Below are 22,652 nucleotides of genomic sequence, written 5' to 3'. Positions count from 1 at the left end.
TCAGCTTTTTCTGCGTATTTCCCTTCTTTAAGAATGGCTTCTTGACAGCCACCCTTCCACCGAGACCATTTCTGATGAGGCTTCATTCAGCTGAAGGTCTACATGCATCTCTCAGGTCCAAGTTTCTTCAGTTTTTTTAAGGACATACTACACACCAGGTCGACCAAACAAAACATTCCTTGGACTTGACTCAAATTGAGAATGAATGAGAAAAAGATGTAGAAAATGTCCAAAGAAATAATGCTGAAATTTGTTGTAAATAGCAGTAAGTTGTTAACATGTGTGAGAATTTGTTTTCTTGAAGGAAGTAGCAAGTCGACAGAAAAGCTTCTTGTTTATCTTGACCTCACTTCACTGTGAACACAATGATAACCTCACTGAAGCCTGAAGTTAAGGAGGTGACACCGCTGCCCTGTGACATAAGTCAACACGTGCTAGGTTATCTTCTCAGAAACTCGCTAACTCTGTCTAGCTGGGACGATCTTCCCCATCCCCCCACACCAAAACAGTCCAGGCCCTGGTAAAATACATGCATCAGTTTTATGGAGCTCATGAGAGGAAAAGGTTAATCGAATGGTTTAATGAGGCCTTTTACCGAAGCGTCTTCAAGGTCGTTTTCATAGGTGCATTCCCCTGTTCATTGCATATGAGAACCTGCCAGTAATATGCTTCGCCTCCCATATCATTCACCTTAAGCCTTCATGTTTCTGATGTTTTCTGATTGGTTTCAAGGTTAAGTACACTGCAGAGCCGTAGTGTACTGGCTGTTTTTCTGAAAATAGCTTAACCTAATGGATCTGTCCTTTCCCTGTACATGCAGTGTTTCACTAAACCATTTTCTGGTGGTTTCACAACATGCATATGCAGCGTTTTAAAGGACTTGTGACACTTATTCTTGGCATTTCCACTGAATGGGGTATTATCTGCATTCCTAAAAGCAATTAGGTGCACTTAAGAGACTTTTTGCCAGTGGGATTTTGTGTAATGCCTAATTACTGCTGGTGTTTCACCGGGTTCTCAGACACTCAAGTTAAATGTATTGTACTGTAAAGAAACACTTCTACACATTAGTATATTACTTTATCTGATTTCAGCTGAATTGACTGTTCACCACAATGTTCAGGTCTGTAAACTTTAGTTGAGTTCTTCACCGTACAGTGAATAGATTTTTGTCAAGATCAGCTCTAGGGTGAATATGTTATGACTCCTTTTATGCTCCTGAAAGTGTGCCGTTATTTTGACTAAAACATGTGCTGCGAAGCACTCCGGTAAACATCCTCGCTTTAAGATGAGCAGATTGATAGAGCCCGTGTGGTTTTCATTGTTGACACAACCTGTGTGGTGGCAGTCACAGTGGTTGCAACCATGCTATTTACCCCCAGCTCAGGGCTCTCTGGAAAACATCCTCATGTCGTTGAGGAAACAGGAAAGGGTGAAAATGTGTGAAAATCAAAACACTGCAGTCCTGAAAGTGGGTGTCCTGTGAGTCTCTGATGAAGTGATAAGTTGTAAAATTGAATGTTTCTTAAAGTAAATGTAGAATAATGTTTCAGGACAATGTACTGGTCAGTTTTAAACAGAACTCTGGAGTCGGATCCTAAGTGGAGCAGGTGGGATGGATAAACAAACCCAAAGGGCTACAAATTAGACTATACAGGCCTCAGCTAGTATGTTAAATGCTCTTGACAGTACAATTAGAAGAAGACTGAACAAGTATAGTTTGTAAGGTCTTTCGGGAGAAGGAACAAAAGTGCCTAAAGACGAACATGGCAGCACAGCTTAGGTTTGCATCTGGACATAACACAAGACTTCTGGAACAAAATCATTTGGACCAAAGTGAAAATGTGTGGTCATAAAGCACAAAGCCAAACACCTCATATCCACTGTCAGCATGGCGATGGAGGGGTGATGATTTAGGCTTTTCTTGTAGCTACAGGACCTGGACACTTTGAACTCCTCCGTATACCAAAGTATTCTAGAGTCAAAAGTGACTTTATCTGTACAACAGATAAAGATCGGCCCAAAATGGGTGCTGTGACAGTACAACAAATACAGAATGGCTGAAAAAGAAACGATTCAAGGTGTTACAATGGTCCAGTCAAAGTCCAGACCTCAACCTGATTAAAATGCTGTGTTGGGACCTTAAGAGAGCTGTGCATAAACCTCAATGAAAGAAGAGTGGGCCAGAATTCCTCCACAATGATTTGAGAGACCGATAACATGAGACACAGAATAATTACTTCAGTTATTTCTGCTAAAGGTGGTTCTTTAAGTTACTGAATCATGAGGTGGACTTTTTCACAGGGCTGCACAAACACATAGAACTGATTTTAGAGAGAGAGGTGGAAACAAATTTAGGTGGGGCAAACAATCCCAAAGGAGGGGAAAGAAGTAAAACTAACATTTAAACTCAAACAGGAAGTAACCAAAGGACAACAAATTGACACTGAAACATGAAAACGGAGGTGGGAGAGAGAAATGTGAGTGGTTAGAAAACAACAATAGAAACCACTAAAAACAAGTGGCTACCACAAGGGCCACAACATATGCTGCTGACCATTAAATCATAGCTATTAAGAAGACGATAACTGTCCATCTTAACAAGAATTAACACAAAAACATGATGTGCTTAAGTCTCTGTCAGTGGTGTAAGGCGCTGCATGGATCATGATGAACATAGGGTGGAGAAAGCAGTTACAGATGCAGGAAGGTGGGGTTTTAATAGTCCTGTAAAACCCCACCCAAGTGTCCTGCATTTTGGGATAATCTTCCCCATCTCCAGAGATGAGCTCCTGCAGCACTGCTGCAAGAGGGCCCGGGGCTGTAACCAGAAAGTACAGCATATAAACACAGTGAAAAAGTGAATGTCAGCTTCTGTTAACCTCTTGGTAGCTGGAGAGAGGCTGATGGTTGCTTTAGATCACAAGGACTGCAAAGCCTTGTTAAACGTATTACAGGTAAAGATCAATATCAATTTAGAGACTCCCCATCTGGTTTAATGATTGGTTAGAGTTCACAGTTTTCACTTTTCGGCACTGAACATAGAGCTGGTCAGAGGTTCAATTCTCATCTTGCATATTTGAGTCAGACACTCCATATTCTCCCGATGGATCCATTGGTGTGCTTGATGGCTAAAAAGCACTTGAAAGGCATAAAATGAAGCGGTGAATGAATGCTCGTGTGACTGGTTGAATGTGGCTTGTAGGGGAAAAGTGTTCTGAGGGCTCGGCTGGAGTACAAAAGCACCATTTAAAGCGTATCTAATTTTGACCTGCATTTGACCATCTCTAAACCTAATCGAGCTTCTAAGTATAAGTAAGTAAGTAAAATTTATTTATATAGCACATTTCACAGATAAAAATCACAAAGTGCTTTACAATAAGCACTTTCTGATTGCATAAGAATTAGAGGATGCATTAAATGTTGTGTATTCTAAATTTGCTGCTTTCTTTAAAAAAAAAAAAAGTCTTTCTGCTGCGAGATCTAACTGTCCCTTTGATTAGAGGAGGATAAAACTAAGATTACCCCATAATAGCCCCCATTTGTGAATTGTAATCACACAAGGAATGCTCTTTTTCTTAAAAAAAGATTTACTTAAGTTTAATTAAAGATACCGCCATCAGCGTTAATCCAGCTCATTCCACTCCTAATGACTTTAAACATTTCCTGAGATCTTCCAGAGAGGAAAATCTCGGTGCACTTGATGATGTCTCACTGGACTGGCATCGTCCCCCACCCCCCCCATCAACCCCCTTCCCTGCTCTAATGAAACATGACCGAAGACTGCGTTGCGGGTTTTCATTGTATTACACACTTCATCTTGCAACAAAGAAGTGAAATGACACACATGTAGATGCTCACTAACATGCAGGGAGTCTCCGGAGGAAGCCCCGCCGTGTGATTTGCATCTGTCTTGTGCAGATCCAGGGCAAGCTAGTGTTGGGTAAACAAACAGGCCTGCCTGTCTGCAGAATGGCATTTCCTTTACTCATCATTGTGCACAAAATACTCCCTGAACCTCTTCCCAAAAGATTCCCGTCCATGTTGACAGCTAAATATCCACGCCTAGCACCACCGACGTGTTTCCAAATGACTTTGCACCTCTTGCTTGCTCAGACATTTTAGATGGTTGCTCTCAGAAACAAATCTCAAGCCCAAACGTTTGGGCTAATCTAGTGTACGATTAAAGGCTGACTGGGAACACACACCTAGACTGTAGAATCGACCAGTCTGGTAATGACCTCAAGTGACGCACGCCGGTCGCCCCTGGTCGCTCATCTGTGATCAAGCTGCAGGGGATTAATGTCACGGAGGGAAAGTGTGGCTGACCGCCAGAGCAGCGGGCCGACAGGATGTTTGTGCGTTCGTGTGGTGCACTTACTCTTACTTTTCTAAACATTTCAGGGCCATGTACTACACCTGAGTGCACCTACACTTCACTACAGTTGAAATATTGCCAGCTGCAGTGCTTTAAAAACTATCTGTTGTATTTAGCTCCATCTGGGTCAGCATTATCATGCTGCCCACAAAGTAATGCATCAATTATTTAACACTGGCAGGAACTGTTCTTCATAATGAGCACTTTCAAGCCCTCTCTAGCCTCGAGATATCGCTCTGATGAAATGCGAGGCATATCCAGTTCGACGGCAAAGCAAGCTGTGCGTTCGTTTTACGTGATGTGTTTATATTTTACAGGCCAGTCCAGGAATCGGTGCTCGCTGTTGTCTCATTTTAAATAATTTTTTTTGGGTGGTAAATTGAGCCAAAAACTTTAATTTGTGCCAGATAAATCCATTTAACAAGGTTACTGAAAGCTTTGATTCCAGCATGAACTCTCCAAATGGGAAATTTGTTTTGAACTCACTTGCAAAAATGCAGTTTACACATCGTGACAGACTTGTAATAGAGTATTTTTGCATGGCTGAATTGCTACTTTCACTTCAGTAAGCGTCCTAAATACTTCTTCAACCGCTGCACACATACTACTACTACGAGCACCAGCGTCCTTCTAACCCGAAAGGACCTCAGAGGTGCTGACACTCACGCTACATGCAGCCACAGCCAGCATACCTCAGACCACCCTGCACCCTATTACAAATCCATATCGACCCACCGGCCCTCCGGCCACTGTCCCAGCACCGGCCTGTCTCCTTCCCTGTACCCCCTCCTCCCTGTGGAATGCTAACCTAGTCCGAGTGTGTGTGTGTGTGTGTGTGTGTGTGACAGTGGTGGAGCCAGGCTGGCTGTGTGGGCGGCCGAGTGTTTCCAAACAGTGGAATCTGTCACTGACACCCCTGGCAGAGCAATAAGCGGCGCCTTAATGAGCTCAGCAGATCACTCAGCACACACACACACACACACACACACACACGTGCACGTTCATATACGCATATGAATTTTGCAAACATCATGCGCACACACTTACACAATGGTGTTAGTGGACTTAATTATCACTGTGACAACGTATGGATTATATTTTGCACGTATTGCATGAAGACACGCACACAATAAACTGTAAATAAAGGATGGGAGTTGCCACCCTGACTTTACATATTAATTAGTGAAGTGACGATTTCAGCTCACGCTCACAGGCTTGGTTAGCAGGGTGCATAAGTGCATAGCACAGACGCAGATAGCTGCTAATTAGTGCTGAGTATCATACAGATAAAAGAAAAGAATTTCACCCAGCAACACTGGCACGAAGAATTCTTAGGCTGTCAGTAGAGTTGTTATTGCATTAATAAGAGTCCAAAGGGCTCTAACAGCACAAATGCAGTCACGACATCCAGTTCGGTAACAAGTGGAAAGACATCTATAGGCCTGGCTAGCTAGAATCACCTGTCATTATGCCACACACAACTTTCAGCCCTAATAATGGCGGGGAAAAGGGTTTTGTTGTGCTGGGCTATAAATATGTGCTTACAGTAAGGGTGATCTACAGGGATTGACTCTTTCAGACATGGCTTCATTTTTCAGTCCCAGATGTTGTGCACGTGTACAGTCAGACTGTAGTCTATATAGTAGTGTGCAAAAGTCTTGAATCACCCCATGTTTCTTGATATTTTGCTTTGTAAATGGGAAATAGATGCAGTGATTTACTGAAATATGTGCAAACATACATGTAAACACACACTAAAGGCAAAAAAAACAGAGATTGTACAATTCTAACAAGCTCAAAAGTCAGTATTTGGTGTGACCACCTTTATTCTTCAGCACAGTCTGAACTCTTTTAGGCAGCTTCCTTCCTTCCACTGAGACAATTTCTGATGAGGCTTCAGTAGATGATCAGCTGATTCATCTTTAGAAATGAAAAGAAAATGATGTGTTTCTGTGACAGGTTGCCAGAAACAAAGTGGCTAAAGATACCATTTAAAACCAGTTCGTTGCTGAGTTGTCTTTTATGTGTTGTCACAGCACTTGTTCATCCCTTCAGTTATGTTTCTTTTGATGATTCATAGGTCAGTGTTACGTGGCTTAACAAAAAATGCTTCGGTACAAGGACTGGACTAAAAATCAGTGAAAAAGAAACCAATGTCCAAACAAACCAGAAGAAACAAGAAGAAGAAACTTGGAGACGTTTTGCTCAAGAGGAGTGAAGAAGGTCTAGCTTGGAAGCAAAATATAAAGATATGAGGGGCAGCTGAAGACAAATATGCACCCGTGCACATCCACCAGTGTATACCTAAAATGTACGGACTTTAACTTCACATGCTTTCACAAACCCATTCATTATGCAATTACAGTTGTCAGCCCATGCACACACACACACACACACACACACACACACACACACACACACACACACACACACACACACACACACACACACACACACACACAATCATGCAGATATGCACTTATGGTACCATCATTATGTAGTTAAATGGAAATAAACAAAGCTAAGCAAACAAGCATCGCTTATTTCCTGCAGGAAAAAAACACAGTGAGCCTCACATCTGTTGCACTGCACAGCGCTACTCGCTGTTTCGGCGCTCCCCGTCGATCAAATTAAAGCCGATATTTCTTGATTACTGTGCGCGTCCTTGTGTTAATGCTGACTCAGCCATTCATTCATCTGTCTTTATTTTTTTTAACCCAAATGGGACAATGGTGTGTAATTGGTGACCACCTGCTCGTAAAATCAAATCTCGCTCGCTCCACATTCAGATTTCCCCTCACGAGACAGCTGCGCTTATGATAAACACAATTACCCCGCTCTGCGTGACACTTTGGTCACGAGCGCAATCATCGGTCATCATGAATCTCTCAGAGTTTTATGATGACAAATGACAATGTCGCTGCCGGCTTTAGGAGACATCTGATAATGAGTGTCACTTTTTTGGGGCGGTTTATTTACCTTCCCTTATCTTGACGTGAGCAAGCCGCTCCATCAGCCTCCTGCAGACTCATTTTGCTTCGCGTGATTGTTTGCTGAGGACATCACTGACAGTGGCTGTAGAGCACAGTGGCAGCGATGGCCCCAGCTCTAAGTTTCCCCTGTCCTTTCTTTACCCTCTTTAACTGAGCACTCCTGTCACCGGGACCCTTTTAATTCTCCCCTTTTCACCCATCCGGTGCCCGCCTCCTCCTGCACTGGTCCTATTGGGGAGTAGACAATAGAACCCCCCCATCACCCTCCTCTTCTTCCCCACTTTTGCCTCTTCATCCCCCCCCCTTCTCATCTCCATCCTGCCTGGGTTGAGGCTGCGGGCTTCATGCTGCAGTTAGTCACAGCCATTCAGCTGGGACTGATTGTGATTGTGGCAGATGGGCCGGAGTCACTCGGCCCAGCAGACCCAAGCACTGCTTTCTTTTTCCTTTTTTTTCTCCTCCTCGCCTTCTCCTTCACTTTTCGTCTTTTCGCTCTCCTCCTTGCTCTTGATCTCTTCCTCGGTTGTCTCTATCTGTCTTTTGTCAGCACGCTTGTCTCTTTGTGTTGCGGTGTTTTCCCCGTCCACATTTCTCTCTCTTTTTTTTTGTACAAGGGCTCAATTTGGCCGGCTTAGGCCTCAGAGTAGGTGGTTGTCAGATCATTTAATGGGGACTGACACCCCCCCCCCCCCCCCCCTCCCCGATCTCCCCACAGAGCTCCCAATTTGACTATTTTCCCATTTTTGCAACTTTCTGTATGATCAAACAAGGGTGCCAGCCTCAGGAAAGGATCGACCAGGTGTGCAGGGAGACAGAGTGACTACCTGAAAGTTGCAACTTTACCACATTTTTGCATGTGTGAGCTCTTCTGTTCCCCCCCCCCCCCCCCCGCTCTGAAAGGAGTCCACTTAGTGGAACATTACAAGCCGGCTGCTGCTTGCCTGTTCATGTCCCCTTGTTTGAGGTAAAGATTTGCACCCCCCCCCCCCCCCCCCCCCCCAGCCTACAACGCTGTTGTCACCCCCCACCTCCTAAAAAAAAACAACTCCTCCTTCTCCGTGCAAACCCCCACCCCAGCCTCCCGGCCCTCTCTTTCCCCCCTGAGGAAAGATCCACCTTCAGAGAGGCAGCAGAGCAGCCGTCTCCCTGAACACATGTTAAACGTCCTGTAAGCCCGAGGAAGAGGAGGAGGGAGGCAGTCACAGAGAGAGAGGGAGAGGGAGGCTCGGAGACAGACAGCATGAGAGAGAAAGAGATAGAAGCGGAGACAGACTGAGGAGAGAAATATTCGGAGGAAAGATAAAGCCGGGAGGTGGGGTGGTGGGCGGCAGATCGGAGGCACAAAACACTCGGTGTGTTTGTGCGTGTGTGTAAAGAGGAGCCTCGGAGCGCTGAGGGAAGCGTGCATGTAGCAGGAAGGGAGAAGGGAAAGCGGTGTATCGGGAGAAGTCGGTGCACGCCGGCAGAGTGAGGGAGGCAGCAGAGTAGGGGAAAAAGGAGGGGGTGGGGGGTGGGAAGCAAGGACTTTGAGAGCGAGGAAGAGGGAAAGGCAGTCCGGGGCAGAGCCGGCAGCGCTCTGTTTGTGGATGTAAACTTTGTCATCTGCGGGATCAGTCGGACAGCAGCTGCGGAGCAGGAGGAAAGCGTGCCAGTGGATTACCATGCGTGTCCTCTGAATGCACCAGGATGCTGCGTCTCCACGAGGGTAAGGAGCGAGCCGGCGTCAGCCGCTCATGACATGGCAAAAAAAGAAAGAAAGAAACCTTGTTTTCTTGTAAGATTTGATTGTGACTGAAGTACGCTTGGCTTGTTTGGGGATTTAAGATGCATCACATGCATGCCGGCAGGTTCACTGTTACCTCGTTTAGGCTTCCTTACTTTGTCCCGAGCTGCAATATTTCCAAGTAATGCCCCAGAGGGGGACATGTTTCATATAGAAGGACTGCACACATGTGCGATTTGCACTGATTTGCGAGGGGAATCGCATGTTCTGTTGCTAGTGGCAACAGCATGGGGTCAGGGGTGCTGCATAGAAAAAACAACCCACTTTGTTTCTGACTGATAACACCAGGAAACAGACAAAGTGGAGGTTAAAGAAGCCCGGCTTTGCAGGGATTTGTATGTGCAGGAATGCATAGGCTTCAATTCTTTCCTTATACACTCACTCTCTCTGTCTCGCTTGCTCAGGCAGATTAAGATTTCCTATCCAGCCCACTAATCCCACACTGAAATGAGCTGAACTGGTTGAGGTGGTGGACAATAATATGGAATATTATGTATATATAGTCTTTCCCAGTGATGTAGCGTTAAGACCTGCAGTGTCAAAGTCACGGCAGGTCAGTAGGGGGGGGGTCTTCCCTTATAGGCAGCCTAATTTGCAGCAGACAGATAGATGCTCAGTGCTTGGTGCCTGCAGCCATCGCAGGGATGCCGGGGCGGCTTTATGTTTTTGGGCTGACTTTGTTATCTCTATAAACAGAACTGCTGGGGAATAGAGAAATGAGAGCATGGGAGAGCATGGGAGGTATCATCACTCTCTTGCTGGTGTTGTCAAAGCGCCAGAGAGAAATGCCATTCTGTCTTTTTTTGAGTTAAAGAGAGCTTTTTTTTTGCCCTGGGAACTGGTGCTTCCCATCACAAGAGCAAAAAATAGCATCTGGCATGGAGTGGATGCTTTACAGCTGGGAATGCCAATGAATGTAGGCAATCTATGTGAAGGGTAACAAACAGCAGATTAAAAGGTACTTAAAGCACATTACGGTTGCAGCAGTACCCCAGTATATGAGGCACTTAGGTATATACTGAGGTATTCAGCAGCGAGCGGCCAAACAAAGCCCTAAAAACTCAGCTTCATACTTGACACTGATCCCCCCGACACACACACACACACACACACACACACACACACACACACACACACACACACACACACACACACACACACACACACACACACACACACACACACACACACCATGTTATCTGCTATTTGTTTATGATTTCTTTTGCACCAGCACGTTCCTGACGCCCAGTTTCCACCGCAAAAAAGGTAGCACCAGTATTGCAGACGTCAGAAGCACCTACGCGAACCAACCTTGATTTATTTACCCCTAAATCCTGCTGCTGGCTGGTTCTCAGAAGGCCACCAAGAAGAAGTTATTGGAAGGGATGGAAACGGAGACAAATTGAGGGTGGACATGTGTCAGCTGTTTGGTCTGGTTTCAGTTTAGAGCGTTTATCGGGGAGCACAGGAGCAGTCATTGATATCAACCCCACCGACCACGGGGGAGGCAGATGTGTTGCCACAGTGGGCAGTTTGAGCCTGTTGCCCTCTCTGAAACCTACCTGGGGATTACTGGATAAGAGGATTGCCAAGTGGAGGGATTTGATTTTATAGAATTAAAACTGTAATTCTCTCCATCCCAGCCATGCCACAGTGCAACCATTATTATCATCCGCCCCCCGTTTGCCCCCGGTGCCACACTCTTTTATGACACACTTACTTCATTACTGCATCGTGTGTCCTACATTTAGCCAGCTTTGATTTAACGGTCAAAAGGAGTTCATCACGTGCTGGTGGAAGTTTTGCCATAAGTTCGTTGGTTGGAGTAAACAGTGAGTGCTGCAGTGGTTTGGATGCTGGATGCTGAGCCTAAACGACCCACATAAGCCTTCCTGGAACGTGACAACCATCCCCACTGAAGGGGAAAACAGTCAACCCTACAATATGCTGGACAAGCGTGTTAGAGTTTGCTATATTTGAGGATTATTTGCATAGTTAGCTGCGAAAAAAATCTATGGTTTCTTTGCCCTGTTTGTAGTGCAGCAGTAGTCCCACCACACTGCAGATTTTGGGCTGTTTTCCAGTTTTTGCTAGCAGATTGAAAAGGACTGATGCACCTTTACAGCTTCACATGTGGGCAGAATTTATTTGATTTCTGTAAACAGATCAACAGAGTGTACCACAGATGCCAAAAACAGACAACTTTTAACCAGGAAACTGAGTCTTGAGTCCTGTGTGGGCCCATTTTTCAGTTTGGGGTGTTTTCAGAGGCTATTATAGGTTATTCATAGAAGAAAATGATGGTTTGGGTTAAAATAAAGTATTTGTTGCTTATCTGAACTTGATGCATCTACTACAACAGCCTTCAGCTGCAGGTCAAATATCTGGATTCCTCAAAATCTTCAAGAACCTCAAAGAAGTCCAGCAGCTTTCATACCAAGCACTTTTGACCACTTTGACCTGGCACTTCTTCGCAGCACCACCAGAGGTTGTTTGCATCTTGAACACATTTTCAGGTCACGTTGACAGCTTATGAAACAGCCTACGGGATTGCTGTTGGAGGACAGTCTTGACAGATGACATAACCTGAGTGTTTACTTGTCAAACAAAGGCTGGGAAAAGACGACTGTATTTTCTTTCCACCAGTCTGCCTCACTCTCACTCCTGTGCATCCGATTTTCCCAACTTTTCCTCCTCCCCTTTGGTCTCCTCCCCGTATGTGGCGCTCTGTATTCGGTGACCCTCAGCTACCACTCTGGGCTCAGGTCAAACAGAATTACTGAGGAATGTCCCTCTGTTCAATGGCTGGCCCAGTGGGCCTCAGCATGGGAGCACTTCCCCTTCATTGACAGCCAGAGGACTTTCATTTTGAAGGAGGGAGGGGGTTGAGGGCTCCTTCCAGACAAACTTTCCCATATAATTCCCAGAGTCTTTGCAGCGCTGATCGGCACCGTGGAGCCGTAAGCCAGTTTAATGATGTATACGTGTGAGGCACATTTCAGGATCTCGCCCGCTTGAGTCTTGTTGAGACACTCTGCTTCTGTGACTGCAGGCCATCCAGCTCAATTAAGGCTGCTTTGAATGCATTCCTCCCCCCCTATCCCCCTCAAACTGCACATAGGATCCCTAAAAACAGTATGCAGAGCTCCGTCAGGCTAATACAAACCTGTTTTTGCCAATACATCATCTGAAAAAAAAAAAAGAAGCTTGGTAAAGAATCCTGACATTTTGCGACGCAGCTATTTTTTTGGATGCATGCAGCCACAACACATTTAATTCCAACTGAAGTCTCATGCTTTGGATGTTAACAAGTTGGAAATGCAGAACAATTGGATTATCAGATGTCTTTTTTTCTTTTTCTATCCTCCTCTGTCTCCCCGTTGGCTCAAGTTAGAGCAATGTCACTCGGGAAAAATATAAAGTTTAATGGTCTGACACAATTTATAACCAATAAAAGGCTTTTATTTGCTAGCTATCAATGGTCTATTGCATGAGCTGACTGTTTTGCCTGGAGACAAAGCATTGCCCAGACACCCTCGCTGACTGTTAAGTGATGTCATTAGAGCTGGAGCATTTTTGTGGTTTCTAAACAGATGAACTTGCTCCATTTGAGTTCAAAAAGGTGTGAAAACTTCTGGGTTGGGTTTTTTTTTTGCATTTAAACTGCCTGTTTTCCAGTCAAAACTGGCTTAAAATATTGCCTCTGTACAGAAAGCTTCTTGGCTTGCAAATTTTTTCCTTTGTAAGGGCTTTTATTGATAAGTCTTAGTGTTGGAAGGGGGGGGGGGAGCAAATCCCCAAATTGGATTTGTTTTTTAGGTCATAGCACTGCATGCCAACAGTTTACAAGATAATATGGTGTTGTCCTTGTTTACTTTACACAGGCTGACACACTTTCACAGTGCGTGCACGCACCTCACAAGTTTTCTCGCTCAAAGCGGTCTAAGCCTGATTTGCCAGCGCTCCCACTTGTTTCATATTTCTCTCCTCGTCACGGTGACGCTTTCAACGGAGTGAGCCGTTTATGAGGTTGGAAAAGGGGGTCAGTGTCGTATTTGAGGTTGCACGGGGGCGGGGAATGTCAACAAACTTCAGCTCCCCTCTATCTTGGCTGTAAATCGTCGGATAATAGTGAGAGAAACATGCGGGACCGTGTCCAGAGGCTGAAGGTGTTGGCGCAGCTGGAAAGGAAATGGAGAGAGGCTGCTGGAGAAGCTCACCTTTTGAAGCTGTAAAACTCTTTTCCAAACACTTCTCTTGTTGTATTTTAGCCGTTTGGTGACAGTCTTTACTTAGAGTGAATTACGGCAGCGTGCAGATGCTTTTAACTGCTTGGTTACCAACATGCCAGAGGGCAAGAACAGGAGCGCTATGGCAATTTTGTGAACACGTAAAAGAGAATTACTGGGACCAGACATACTTAAAGATGGAAGCTACAGTGCAAAGTGACTCTAAGTAAAGCGATGCAACTAAACGCATGAAAAACTGCCTGCATCACACATGGAGAATAGTTATATTAATGCCATGGCTTTTGCAACAGATAAGATAAGATAAGATAACCTTTATTAGTCCCACACGTGGGAAATTTGTTTTGTCACAGCAGGAAGTGGACAGTGCAAAAGTTATGAGGCAAAAATTAGAATACAATAAGAATAAATACAGTACACAACTGTACAGAATAGAATAAAATAAAATACTATATACAGTAGAATAAAATAAAATAAATATACAATAAGATAAAAATAGAATACAAATACAAATACTATATACAACTGAGTAAAAATACAACGATGACAGAAAGGATTATTGCACTTAGTATTATTGCATATGTATGGATGTGTGTGCTTGATCAGTTAAAGTCTTTATTATGGAGTCTGACAGCAGTGGGGAGGAAAGACCTGCGAAATCTCTCCGTCCCACACCGTGGGTGCCGCAGTCTCCCACTGAAGGAGCTGCTCAGTGCTGTCACAGTCTGCTGCATGGGGTGGGAGATGTTGTCCATCAGGGATGACAGCTTAGCCGCCGTTCTCCTGTCACTCACCACCTCCACTGGGTCCAGAGGGCATCCTAGAACAGAGCTGGCCCTTCGGATCACCCTGTTCAGTCTCTTCCTGTCCCCAGCAGAGATGCTGCCGCCCCAGCAGACCACGCCATAAAAGATAGCAGAAGCCACAACAGAGTCATAGAATTTCTTCAGGAGTGGGCCCTCCACTCCAAACGACCTGAGTCTCCGCAGCAGGTACAGCCTGCTCTGCCCTTTCCTGTAGAGGGCGTCTGAGTTATGAACTGCCCAGGAACACTGAGGACACATATGTGTGCCCGCAGAGGTGGATTGCAGTAGAGATGGCTGACCCTTGGCTCAAATGCGTCTTGTTTGCAGCACCTTTGTCTTTATTGTATATGCAGTGGCCGTTTGTCCGCTTCTGTAAAGGGCTACTGTTGTGTTGACAGCTGTTGTAAAATACCCTGTAGCCTCTGCATGGTCTCCATGAGTCAGCAGAACCTTCTAGCATTGTAGTACAGTAGTACACATGAGTCTCTGTTCCCCAATTACCTCAATGCAGGCTAGCCGGGGTGTGAAATACAGAACAATGGATGAAATGTGTGACTTGGTTATATGTATGTGGATGCATTTATAGCACTGAACATGCAAAAAGTGCTACATTAGCATTTGCATCTTCTGGCAGTAATGCACTGTTCAGGGTTACTGGACTTTTAAAGCTGAGAAGCCTGTGTGGAAAGGCTCACTGGAGTGGTGTTATTAAAACCTTCTGATGGTAATTTGAACATGTTCGTGCGTCTTTCAGAAAAACATCCTTAATGATTATATTAATCTGAAGTCTTCTGAAAATGTTGCTTTGTGCCTAAATGTGCACCATGCTCACTTTTCAATTGAAGATGTAATACTACTGAGTTCTAGTGACCCTTACTTGTCACTTTCAACAAAGTACATCTCACAGTAGCCATGTGCAAAACTATGGCTACCTGCTACTGTGAGATCTACTTTCCATCCATCCATTTTCTTAACATCCAGTTCATAGGTCACAGGGGAGCCTACCTCAGCTGTCATGGAGTGAGAGGTGCGGTTCCCTGTTGTCACCCCGTTACGCTCCAACCACGTATGTATATGTTGCATGTAGTTTGGCCTAGATCATAATTGCTTTTTTAAGACTTTCTTACAATAATTTGAGAACAAACGAAGGGTTCACGGAGATATTTTTTGGCATCTAACGTGATCAAATAAGCAGATGTTTGAACAAGCTTCTGTATCTGCCAAAATAATGTCCTTTTCAGACTCCTTTCTATTACTATCTCATTCCAAACATGTCTCTATCATGTCTAAAGGAGCACTTTAGGCACCTTGCCATGAACGTGATAAGGGGAGTAAGTTAGTTCTATGAACCAGAAACTTCAATCAGCTTTTGAAAGCTGAAATGGCTCATTGGAGGAGGATTTTGAGACTTTTGACTTCAATAATTTGAGTGAAAACTGACTGGAAGTGAAAACTTTCCAGCAATGAAACAAGTTGTTCCTTTCTGTTAATATGATGGCATCTCATCCTATGACTTACTTAGACTTAGTTCCTCCTACGCCAGGCGGCGCATCGGGCAGCTAGTGATCTCCATCGATGTCGGTCAGCAGCAACTGCTTCAGCTTCGTCCCAGGCAATGTCGACAGTTCTCAGATCGTCCATGAATGTTCGACGCCATGTGGTCTTTGGTCGGCCTTGCTTTAGCTTGCCAGTGCGTGGACGCCATGTCATGGCAATCTTAGCTGGGCGATGAGGGGGTAGGCGTAAAATATGGCCCGCAAAGCGGAAGCGCCTTTCTGCAACAACATCGGCTAATGGGCGGGTGCCTGCTCTTCGTAGGACCTCCTCATTTGTTATTCGGTCCCGGTAGGAAATTCTCAGGATTCGCCGCAGGCCACGTTGTTGAAGCACGTTCAGGTGTTGAATAATTGCACTTGTTGAGCGCCAGGTTTCACTAGCATAAAGTGCAGTAGGGAAGACGATAGAGTTCAGTAGTCTGATCTTGACCCTTACATTCAGGGAGGTCGAGTTCCAAATAGGTTGGAGACGTCGCAGGACACCAACTGCCTTCCCTACTCTGGCGTCGACATCCCGATCAGAGACCCCATCATTCGAGATGATGCTGCCAAGATATGTAAAATTCTCCACCTCTTCAGCACGTTGTTGGTTTATCATGACAGGAATGCGGGCACGTGCATAGCCAACTCGGAGTACCTTGGTTTTTTTGACGCTGATTCTTAATCCAACTTTCGTCGCCTCCCTCTGCAGGGCCGCGGTCAACTTTTGGAGGTCTTCCTGAGTCGAGCCCAGCAGGGCGATGTCATCTGCGAAGTCCAAGTCAGTGAGATTACGCGCTTCGTGCCAGGGCACACCAATGCCAGCTTGGTCAACTGATCGTCACATGATGAAGTCAATTACCAACAGGAAGAGGAAAGGGGATAGCACGCATCCTTGTCGGACGCCAGTATTGATCTTGAAGAAATCTGTGCAGCTGTCATCCGTCCGGACGCAGCAACGGGAGTTGGAGTAGAGACAACGAAAGGCATCTAAAAACTGCTGAGGGACTCCACAGTGGCGTAGGATAGCCCATAGAGTCAGCCGGTGGACGCTGTCAAAAGCCTTCTCGAAGGCAATGAAATTACTAGAAATCTTCCTTTGGTATTCCAATGTTTGTTCAATGATCATGCGGAGGGTGAAGATTTCCTCGACGCATGACCGGCCCCCCGAAACCCAGCCTGCTTTTCTCGCAATCGTTCGTTCACTGCGTGTTGTAGCCGATTCAAAAGAGCGAGGCAAAACACTTTCCCGGGTACCGACAGCAACGTGATGCCCCGCCAGTTGTTACAGTCACCCAGATCACCTTTTCTCATCCTATGAACGTTTAATGAATACAAGGTATATGTTTGTAGTCTTAAAGATGTCTTAAAGTATTTAAAGAACAATTTACGTAATAGGACCTATGTCTGAATGACAGTGTCACTTTATCAGACCGATGAAGGCATCAGCAGTACACATACCTACATGTCTAAAAGGATGGAAAAACATTTGAGAGTCTTGTAAAAACTCTCTGTTGATGGAAAGACTATCACAGTAACCGATCAGGTTCAGCTTCATAGCAGATTGCTCAGCATCATCTCATTTTCCACCCAGGTCACCTGTAAATACCCAGACAAAGACATCAGCATGCCTCAAAAGGAACACTTATTAGAAGATCAAACAGCGCCTAAAATCCTCCCACACGTCGCCCTCTTAGTGTCACAAATATTTCTGTAGCTTTTCAACACAAACCCACCCATTTCATACCACTTCGGTCAGGTGAGGAAGTAAAATAGCCAACTTAGTCTCTTGATTGTCGTCACTCTTCACCACATCGCCAATTTTTCAATTCATTTCATCCTGCTTCTGTCTATGATAGCAGGCTTTTATTGCTGCCTTTAAGCGTGGCGTCTTGGCACACGCTGAGACATTCTTGGCCTTTAGACACAGTTGGGCTTCATCTCAAGCGTACAGAGCCTGTATAGATCTGCAGAGATGTTTTGTGTTCATCTCTGGAGAAGTATAATAATTTCTCAGGGACGAAAAAATAAAAAACTGGTTTTGTTTATCTTGTCCGAATCCATTTCACAAAAAACAGGAGAACTCCTATATCATGAGGTAATTGCAGTCTTTTGTGAAATGTGCCTCACTTAAACTCAATTATGTGTCAGAGGGTGCGACATAAGTTAGACAGCCATCACTGGGGAAAATTTTAAGCAAACACAAGATTACAACCTGTTGGAGTGTGAGTATGTGGCTGGGAATGCTTTTTGATAAGCTCTGTTTTCCTTCTCTTGCCCCATTTCCACATATCCCCTCAACTGTGTTTGCTAAGGTACAGCAACAGCACCTTTCCAGTTTGGAGTCATCTCTCATTTATGAATTGCACATGAAAGATTCAAAGTTGTCTGTAAATGTGTGTGTGTGCATGTCTTTGCATATCTTTGCAAGTGTGTTTGTACATGTGTGCTCAGCCATGTGCTTAAGATTGCCCCTCCGTGTGATCATGTCTAGCCCCATCCTCATTCTTCATGAGCCACGCTGGTGAGTAAACCCTCCCGACAGACAAGAAAGGCAGGCGGGCGGGTGCTGCAGCCATTTTTAAAGCACATCTGCTCATCCGCAATGTTTCGTTTCGTCTGGGCAGGAATGCATCTGTGGCTTGGAAACAATTGAGGTCAGGCCCTGCTCGCAGAATAAGAAAACATTTAGGTAGACAGACAGACAGCCAAGCAGGGGTAATCCACGCTTGGCAAATGCATTTCTCTCAGAGGATTCCTTATGTCTGATCTTTGTTACTTCATAAGTTTTGGAGAAGTTCTGGCCCACTAAACAGTGCATTTAAATCAGCGTCTTCACTCTGATTTTGAAGATTTTTGCAGAATTCTTTGAAGAGTTTCATGCCTCTTCAGGTGGCAGCTGTTGCCAGAGGCATTAAGCTATTCCACCCCATACATATTTGTGATACTGTATGTCTTAAACACCCTAAAAACACCATCAAATTTGGCACAAATGTAATCAGATCAAATCAAATCAAATCACTTTTATTGTCACATCACATGTGCAGGCACACTGGCACAGCACATGCGAGTGAAATTCTTGTGTGCGAGCCCCACAAGCAACAGAGATGTGCAAACACAACAACACAAACGAGCAAAATATAAGAATGGCCAACCTGAAACTAATAAATATATGTACAATATATAATAGTGTATGCATTTCTGGATGTGTATACTAAATATTTTCCTACGTGTGTGTGTGTGTGTGTGTGTGTGTGTGTGTGTGTGTGTGTGTGTGTGTGTGTGTGTGTGTGTATACACATTTTTACAAATTAAATAGTAAAAAAATAAATAAATAAAATAATAATAATAATAATAAAATATATAAAATATACAGAGTTGAATATGTGCAAAACAAGTGGCATTTATATACAGTGTGGAGTGCATAATGTTGAAGTTCCAGTAGTGAAGCTGAGGTGTCTATGACGTGTTCAGCAGTCTGATGGCCTGATGGAAAAAGCTGTCTCTCAGTCTGCTGGTTCGGGACCGGATGCTGCAGAACCTCCTTCCTGATGGAAGCAGTCTGAACAGTTTATGGCTGGGGTGACTGGAGTCCTTGATGATCCTCCCCGCTTTCCTCAGGCAGCGCTTCCTGTAGATGTCTTGGAGGGAGGGAAGCTCACCTCCAATTATCCGTTCAGAGCACCGCACTACTCGCTGGAGAGCTTTGCAGTTGTAGGCGGTGCTGTTGCCATACCAGGTGGTGATGCATCCAGTGAGGATGCTCTCAATGGCACAGTGATAGAAGGTCCTGAGGATGCGGGGGCTCATGCCGAATCTTTTCAGTCTCCTGAGAAAGAAGAGGCGCTGCTGCGCCTTCTTCACTGTTTTGTTTGTGTGTACTGACCACGTAAGATCCTCAGCCAGATGTACACCAAGGAACCGGAAGCTGCTCACTCTCTCCACAGCAGCGCCGTTGATGGTGATGGGGGTGTGTACTTCTCTGCACCTCCGGAAGTCCACTATCAACTCCTTTGTCTTTGCGACGTTGAGGGTGAGATGGTTGTCTTGACACCAGTGGGTCAGGGCGCTGACCTCCTCCCTGTAAGCCGTCTCATCACCGTTGGTGATAAGACCCACCACTGTAGTGTCGTCCGCAAACTTCACAATGATGTTGGAGCTGTTAGTGGCTGTGCAGTCGTAGGTGTAGAGTGAGTACAGGAGAGGGCTCAGTACACACCCCTGTGGAGCACCAGTGTTCAGTGTGATGGGGGATGAGGTGATGCTGCCCAGTCTGACCACCTGGCGTCTGTCAGACAGGAAGCTAAGGATCCAGCTGCAGAGGGAGCTGCTCAGTCCTAGATCCTGCAGTTTCCTGTCCAGCTTCGAGGGAACGATGGTATTGAATGCTGAGCTGTAATCTACAAACAGCATCCTCACATACGTGTCTCTCTTCTCCAGGTGTGACAGGGCAGTGTGTAGTGTCAGGGCTATGGCATCATCAGTGGACCTGTTGTGGCGGTATGCAAACTGTAGAGGGTCCAGTGAGTCGGGTAGTGCAGAGCAGATGAAGTCCCTGACCAGCTTCTCGAAGCATTTGCTTACGATGGGGGTCAGGGCTACAGGTCGCCAGTCGTTCAATGAGGAGATGGTGGAGGATTTGGGTACAGAGACGATGGTGGCCATTTTGAAGCAGGCTGGGACTACAGACAGAGAGAGGGAAAGGTTGAAGATGTGCGTGAACACTCCAGCCAGCTGAGCCGCGCATGACCTGAGGACGCGGCCGGGAATCCCGTCCGGACCAGTAGCTTTGCGTGCGTTCACCTTCCTGAAGCACTTCCGCACATCCTCCTCAGACACAGTGTGCGCACTGACGTCATCCGCGGTGCGCACACTGTCCGGTCTCATGGTGTTCGCTGCGTCGAATCTAGCGTAGAATACGTTTAGATCCTCACACAGAGAGGCCGTGGTCTGCGGTGTGCTGGTTTTCCCTCTAAAGTCTGTGATCGTGTTTAGTCCCTGCCACATACTCCGAGGGTTGTCAAACTGTTGCTCCACCCTGTCCCTGTACTCACGTTTGGCTGCTTTGATCGTCTTCCGGAGTTGGTAATGTGCGTGTTTGTAGTCCGATGTGTTCGCGGAGGCAAAGGCGGTGTTCCGTGCCACCAGTGCCGCGCGAACATCTCCGTTAATCCAGGGTTTTTGATTTGGGAAGGATTTGACTGTTCTGGATGGGACGACATCTTCCACGCATTTCCTGATAAATCCACAGACTGAGTCTGTGTATTCATCAATGTCTCTGGCGGCCACGTGAAACATTTCCCAGTCCGCGTGATCAAAACAGTCCCGCAGCGCAGACTCCGATTGGTCCGTCCAACAGTGCACCGCCCTCCGGGTTGGAGCTTCCTGTTTCAGCTTCTGCCTGTAGGCGGGCAGGAGCAGGATGGAGCAGTGATCTGATTGGCCGAATGGGGCGCGGGGGAGGGCTTTGTACGCATCCCGGAAAGAGGTGTAACAGTGGTCGAGTAGCCGGTTTCCACGTGTGTTGAAAAGGATGTGTTGATGGAGTTTTGGTGAGACTTTCTTCAGGTTTCGCTTATTAAAGTCTCCGGCTGTGATAAACGCTGCCTCTGGGTGTGCGGTTTCCTCGCTGCTGATCGCGCTGTACAGTTCCCTGAGTGCACGGTCAGTGTCGGCTTGTGGGGGAATGTAAACAGCCGTAATAATCACTGCTGTAAATTCCCTCGGTAGCCAGAATGGCCGGCACTTAATCATCAGGTACTCCAGGTCCGGTGAGCAGAAGGATTTGACCGGGTGCACGTTCGCATAATCACACCAGCTGTTATTGATCATGAAACACACACCACCGCCTCTGCTTTTCCCAGTAAGATCCTGTGACCTGTCCGCGCGGTGCACAGAGAACCCCGGCAGTTGTATTGCGGAGTCCGGTACTTTGTCCGATAGCCAGGTTTCTGTGAGGCAGATCACGCAGCAGTCCCGCATCTCTCACTGGAATGAGATCCGTGCCCGAAGCTCGCACAGCTTGTTCTCCAGAGACTGCACATTAGCCAGTAATAAACTGGGTAACGGTGGTCTGTAAGTGCGCCGTCTCAGTCGAACCAGAACGCCAGATCTTCTCCCTCTGCGTCGGCGTTTGCGGCCTCCAGGGCCAGAGAACAAAGGCGTCTCAGGTGAGATGAATGGGGGGTCTGCAAACGGAGCGTCCGTGTTGCAAAACTTGAACTCCGGAAAGTTATAAGAAAGACCGTCTTTTATGTCCAGTAAGGTTTGTCGGTCGTACACAAGGAGACAAGTGCTGCTCGTGAAAAAATAAAGGAAAAGTAAAATTAAACACAGAAGAAAGCCGTTGCTTGGGGGAGCTCGCGACGAGGCTGCCATACTCGGCGCCATCTTGAGGGAAATGAGATGAAAACAGAAGGCATTTTCCACATATTTCTGCAACACCAACGATGATAGTGAATGGACTGGTACTTATGTAGCGTTTTTTTACTCTGTTTAAGCATTCAAAGTGCTTTCTAACTACAAGATTCGTTCATTCAAGCACACACTCATACAACCACTTTTTTCCTATGCCTAAACACTCGTATGGCCAGAGGGGCAAAATAGCGTGTGATAGCGGTGATATGTGTTGTTTAGTTTTGCTGGTGATTTACAAATGTTGCACTTGGTAGCGTCTCGCCTGTCCCCAAAGACCCAGTTGCCTTCTTTAGAAACAGCCAAACTCGGAAACTTATCTGCCAGTTTGGCAAACAGTCTGAACAGAGTAGTGGCAGGCATATCTGCTCTTTAGGAGTGCTTGCAGTTTTTCTTGACTCACCGTATCTGTAGTGGAATTTAGCATTTGAAAGAGTTCTGGCAATATGAGACATTAATCACTTTGACAATTTTGATTGATTGATTGAGATATATG

At 45.8% G+C, this 22,652-nt stretch overlaps 1 protein-coding gene across 12 annotated transcripts in view; it reads left to right on the top strand.

The window, feature by feature from the left end:
• Positions 1–22,652, top strand: part of LOC308393645 (nck-associated protein 5-like) — a 201,243-nt gene that overhangs the window by 66,677 nt on the left and 111,914 nt on the right. The window contains exons 1-2 of one of the 12 annotated variants that reach the window (XM_080877600.1): positions 8,493–9,076; positions 16,455–17,081. The exons of 8 other annotated variants lie outside the window; for them this stretch is intronic. In XM_080877600.1, the coding sequence (XP_080733726.1) occupies positions 17,071–17,081 (11 nt within the window). In that variant the 5' untranslated portion in view covers positions 8,493–9,076; positions 16,455–17,070. Of the gene's footprint in view, positions 1–8,492; positions 9,077–16,454; positions 17,082–22,652 lie in introns of those variants that run through there. 3 more of the 12 variants (XM_080877589.1, XM_080877599.1, XM_080877588.1) reach the window with 3 other exon arrangements.

The sequence above is a fragment of the Rhamphochromis sp. 'chilingali' genome, assembly GCF_963969265.1.
Source record: "Rhamphochromis sp. 'chilingali' genome assembly, chromosome: 3".
Taxonomy (NCBI): domain Eukaryota; kingdom Metazoa; phylum Chordata; class Actinopteri; order Cichliformes; family Cichlidae; genus Rhamphochromis; species Rhamphochromis sp. 'chilingali'.
This window is presented reverse-complemented; position numbering and strand designations above follow the sequence as displayed.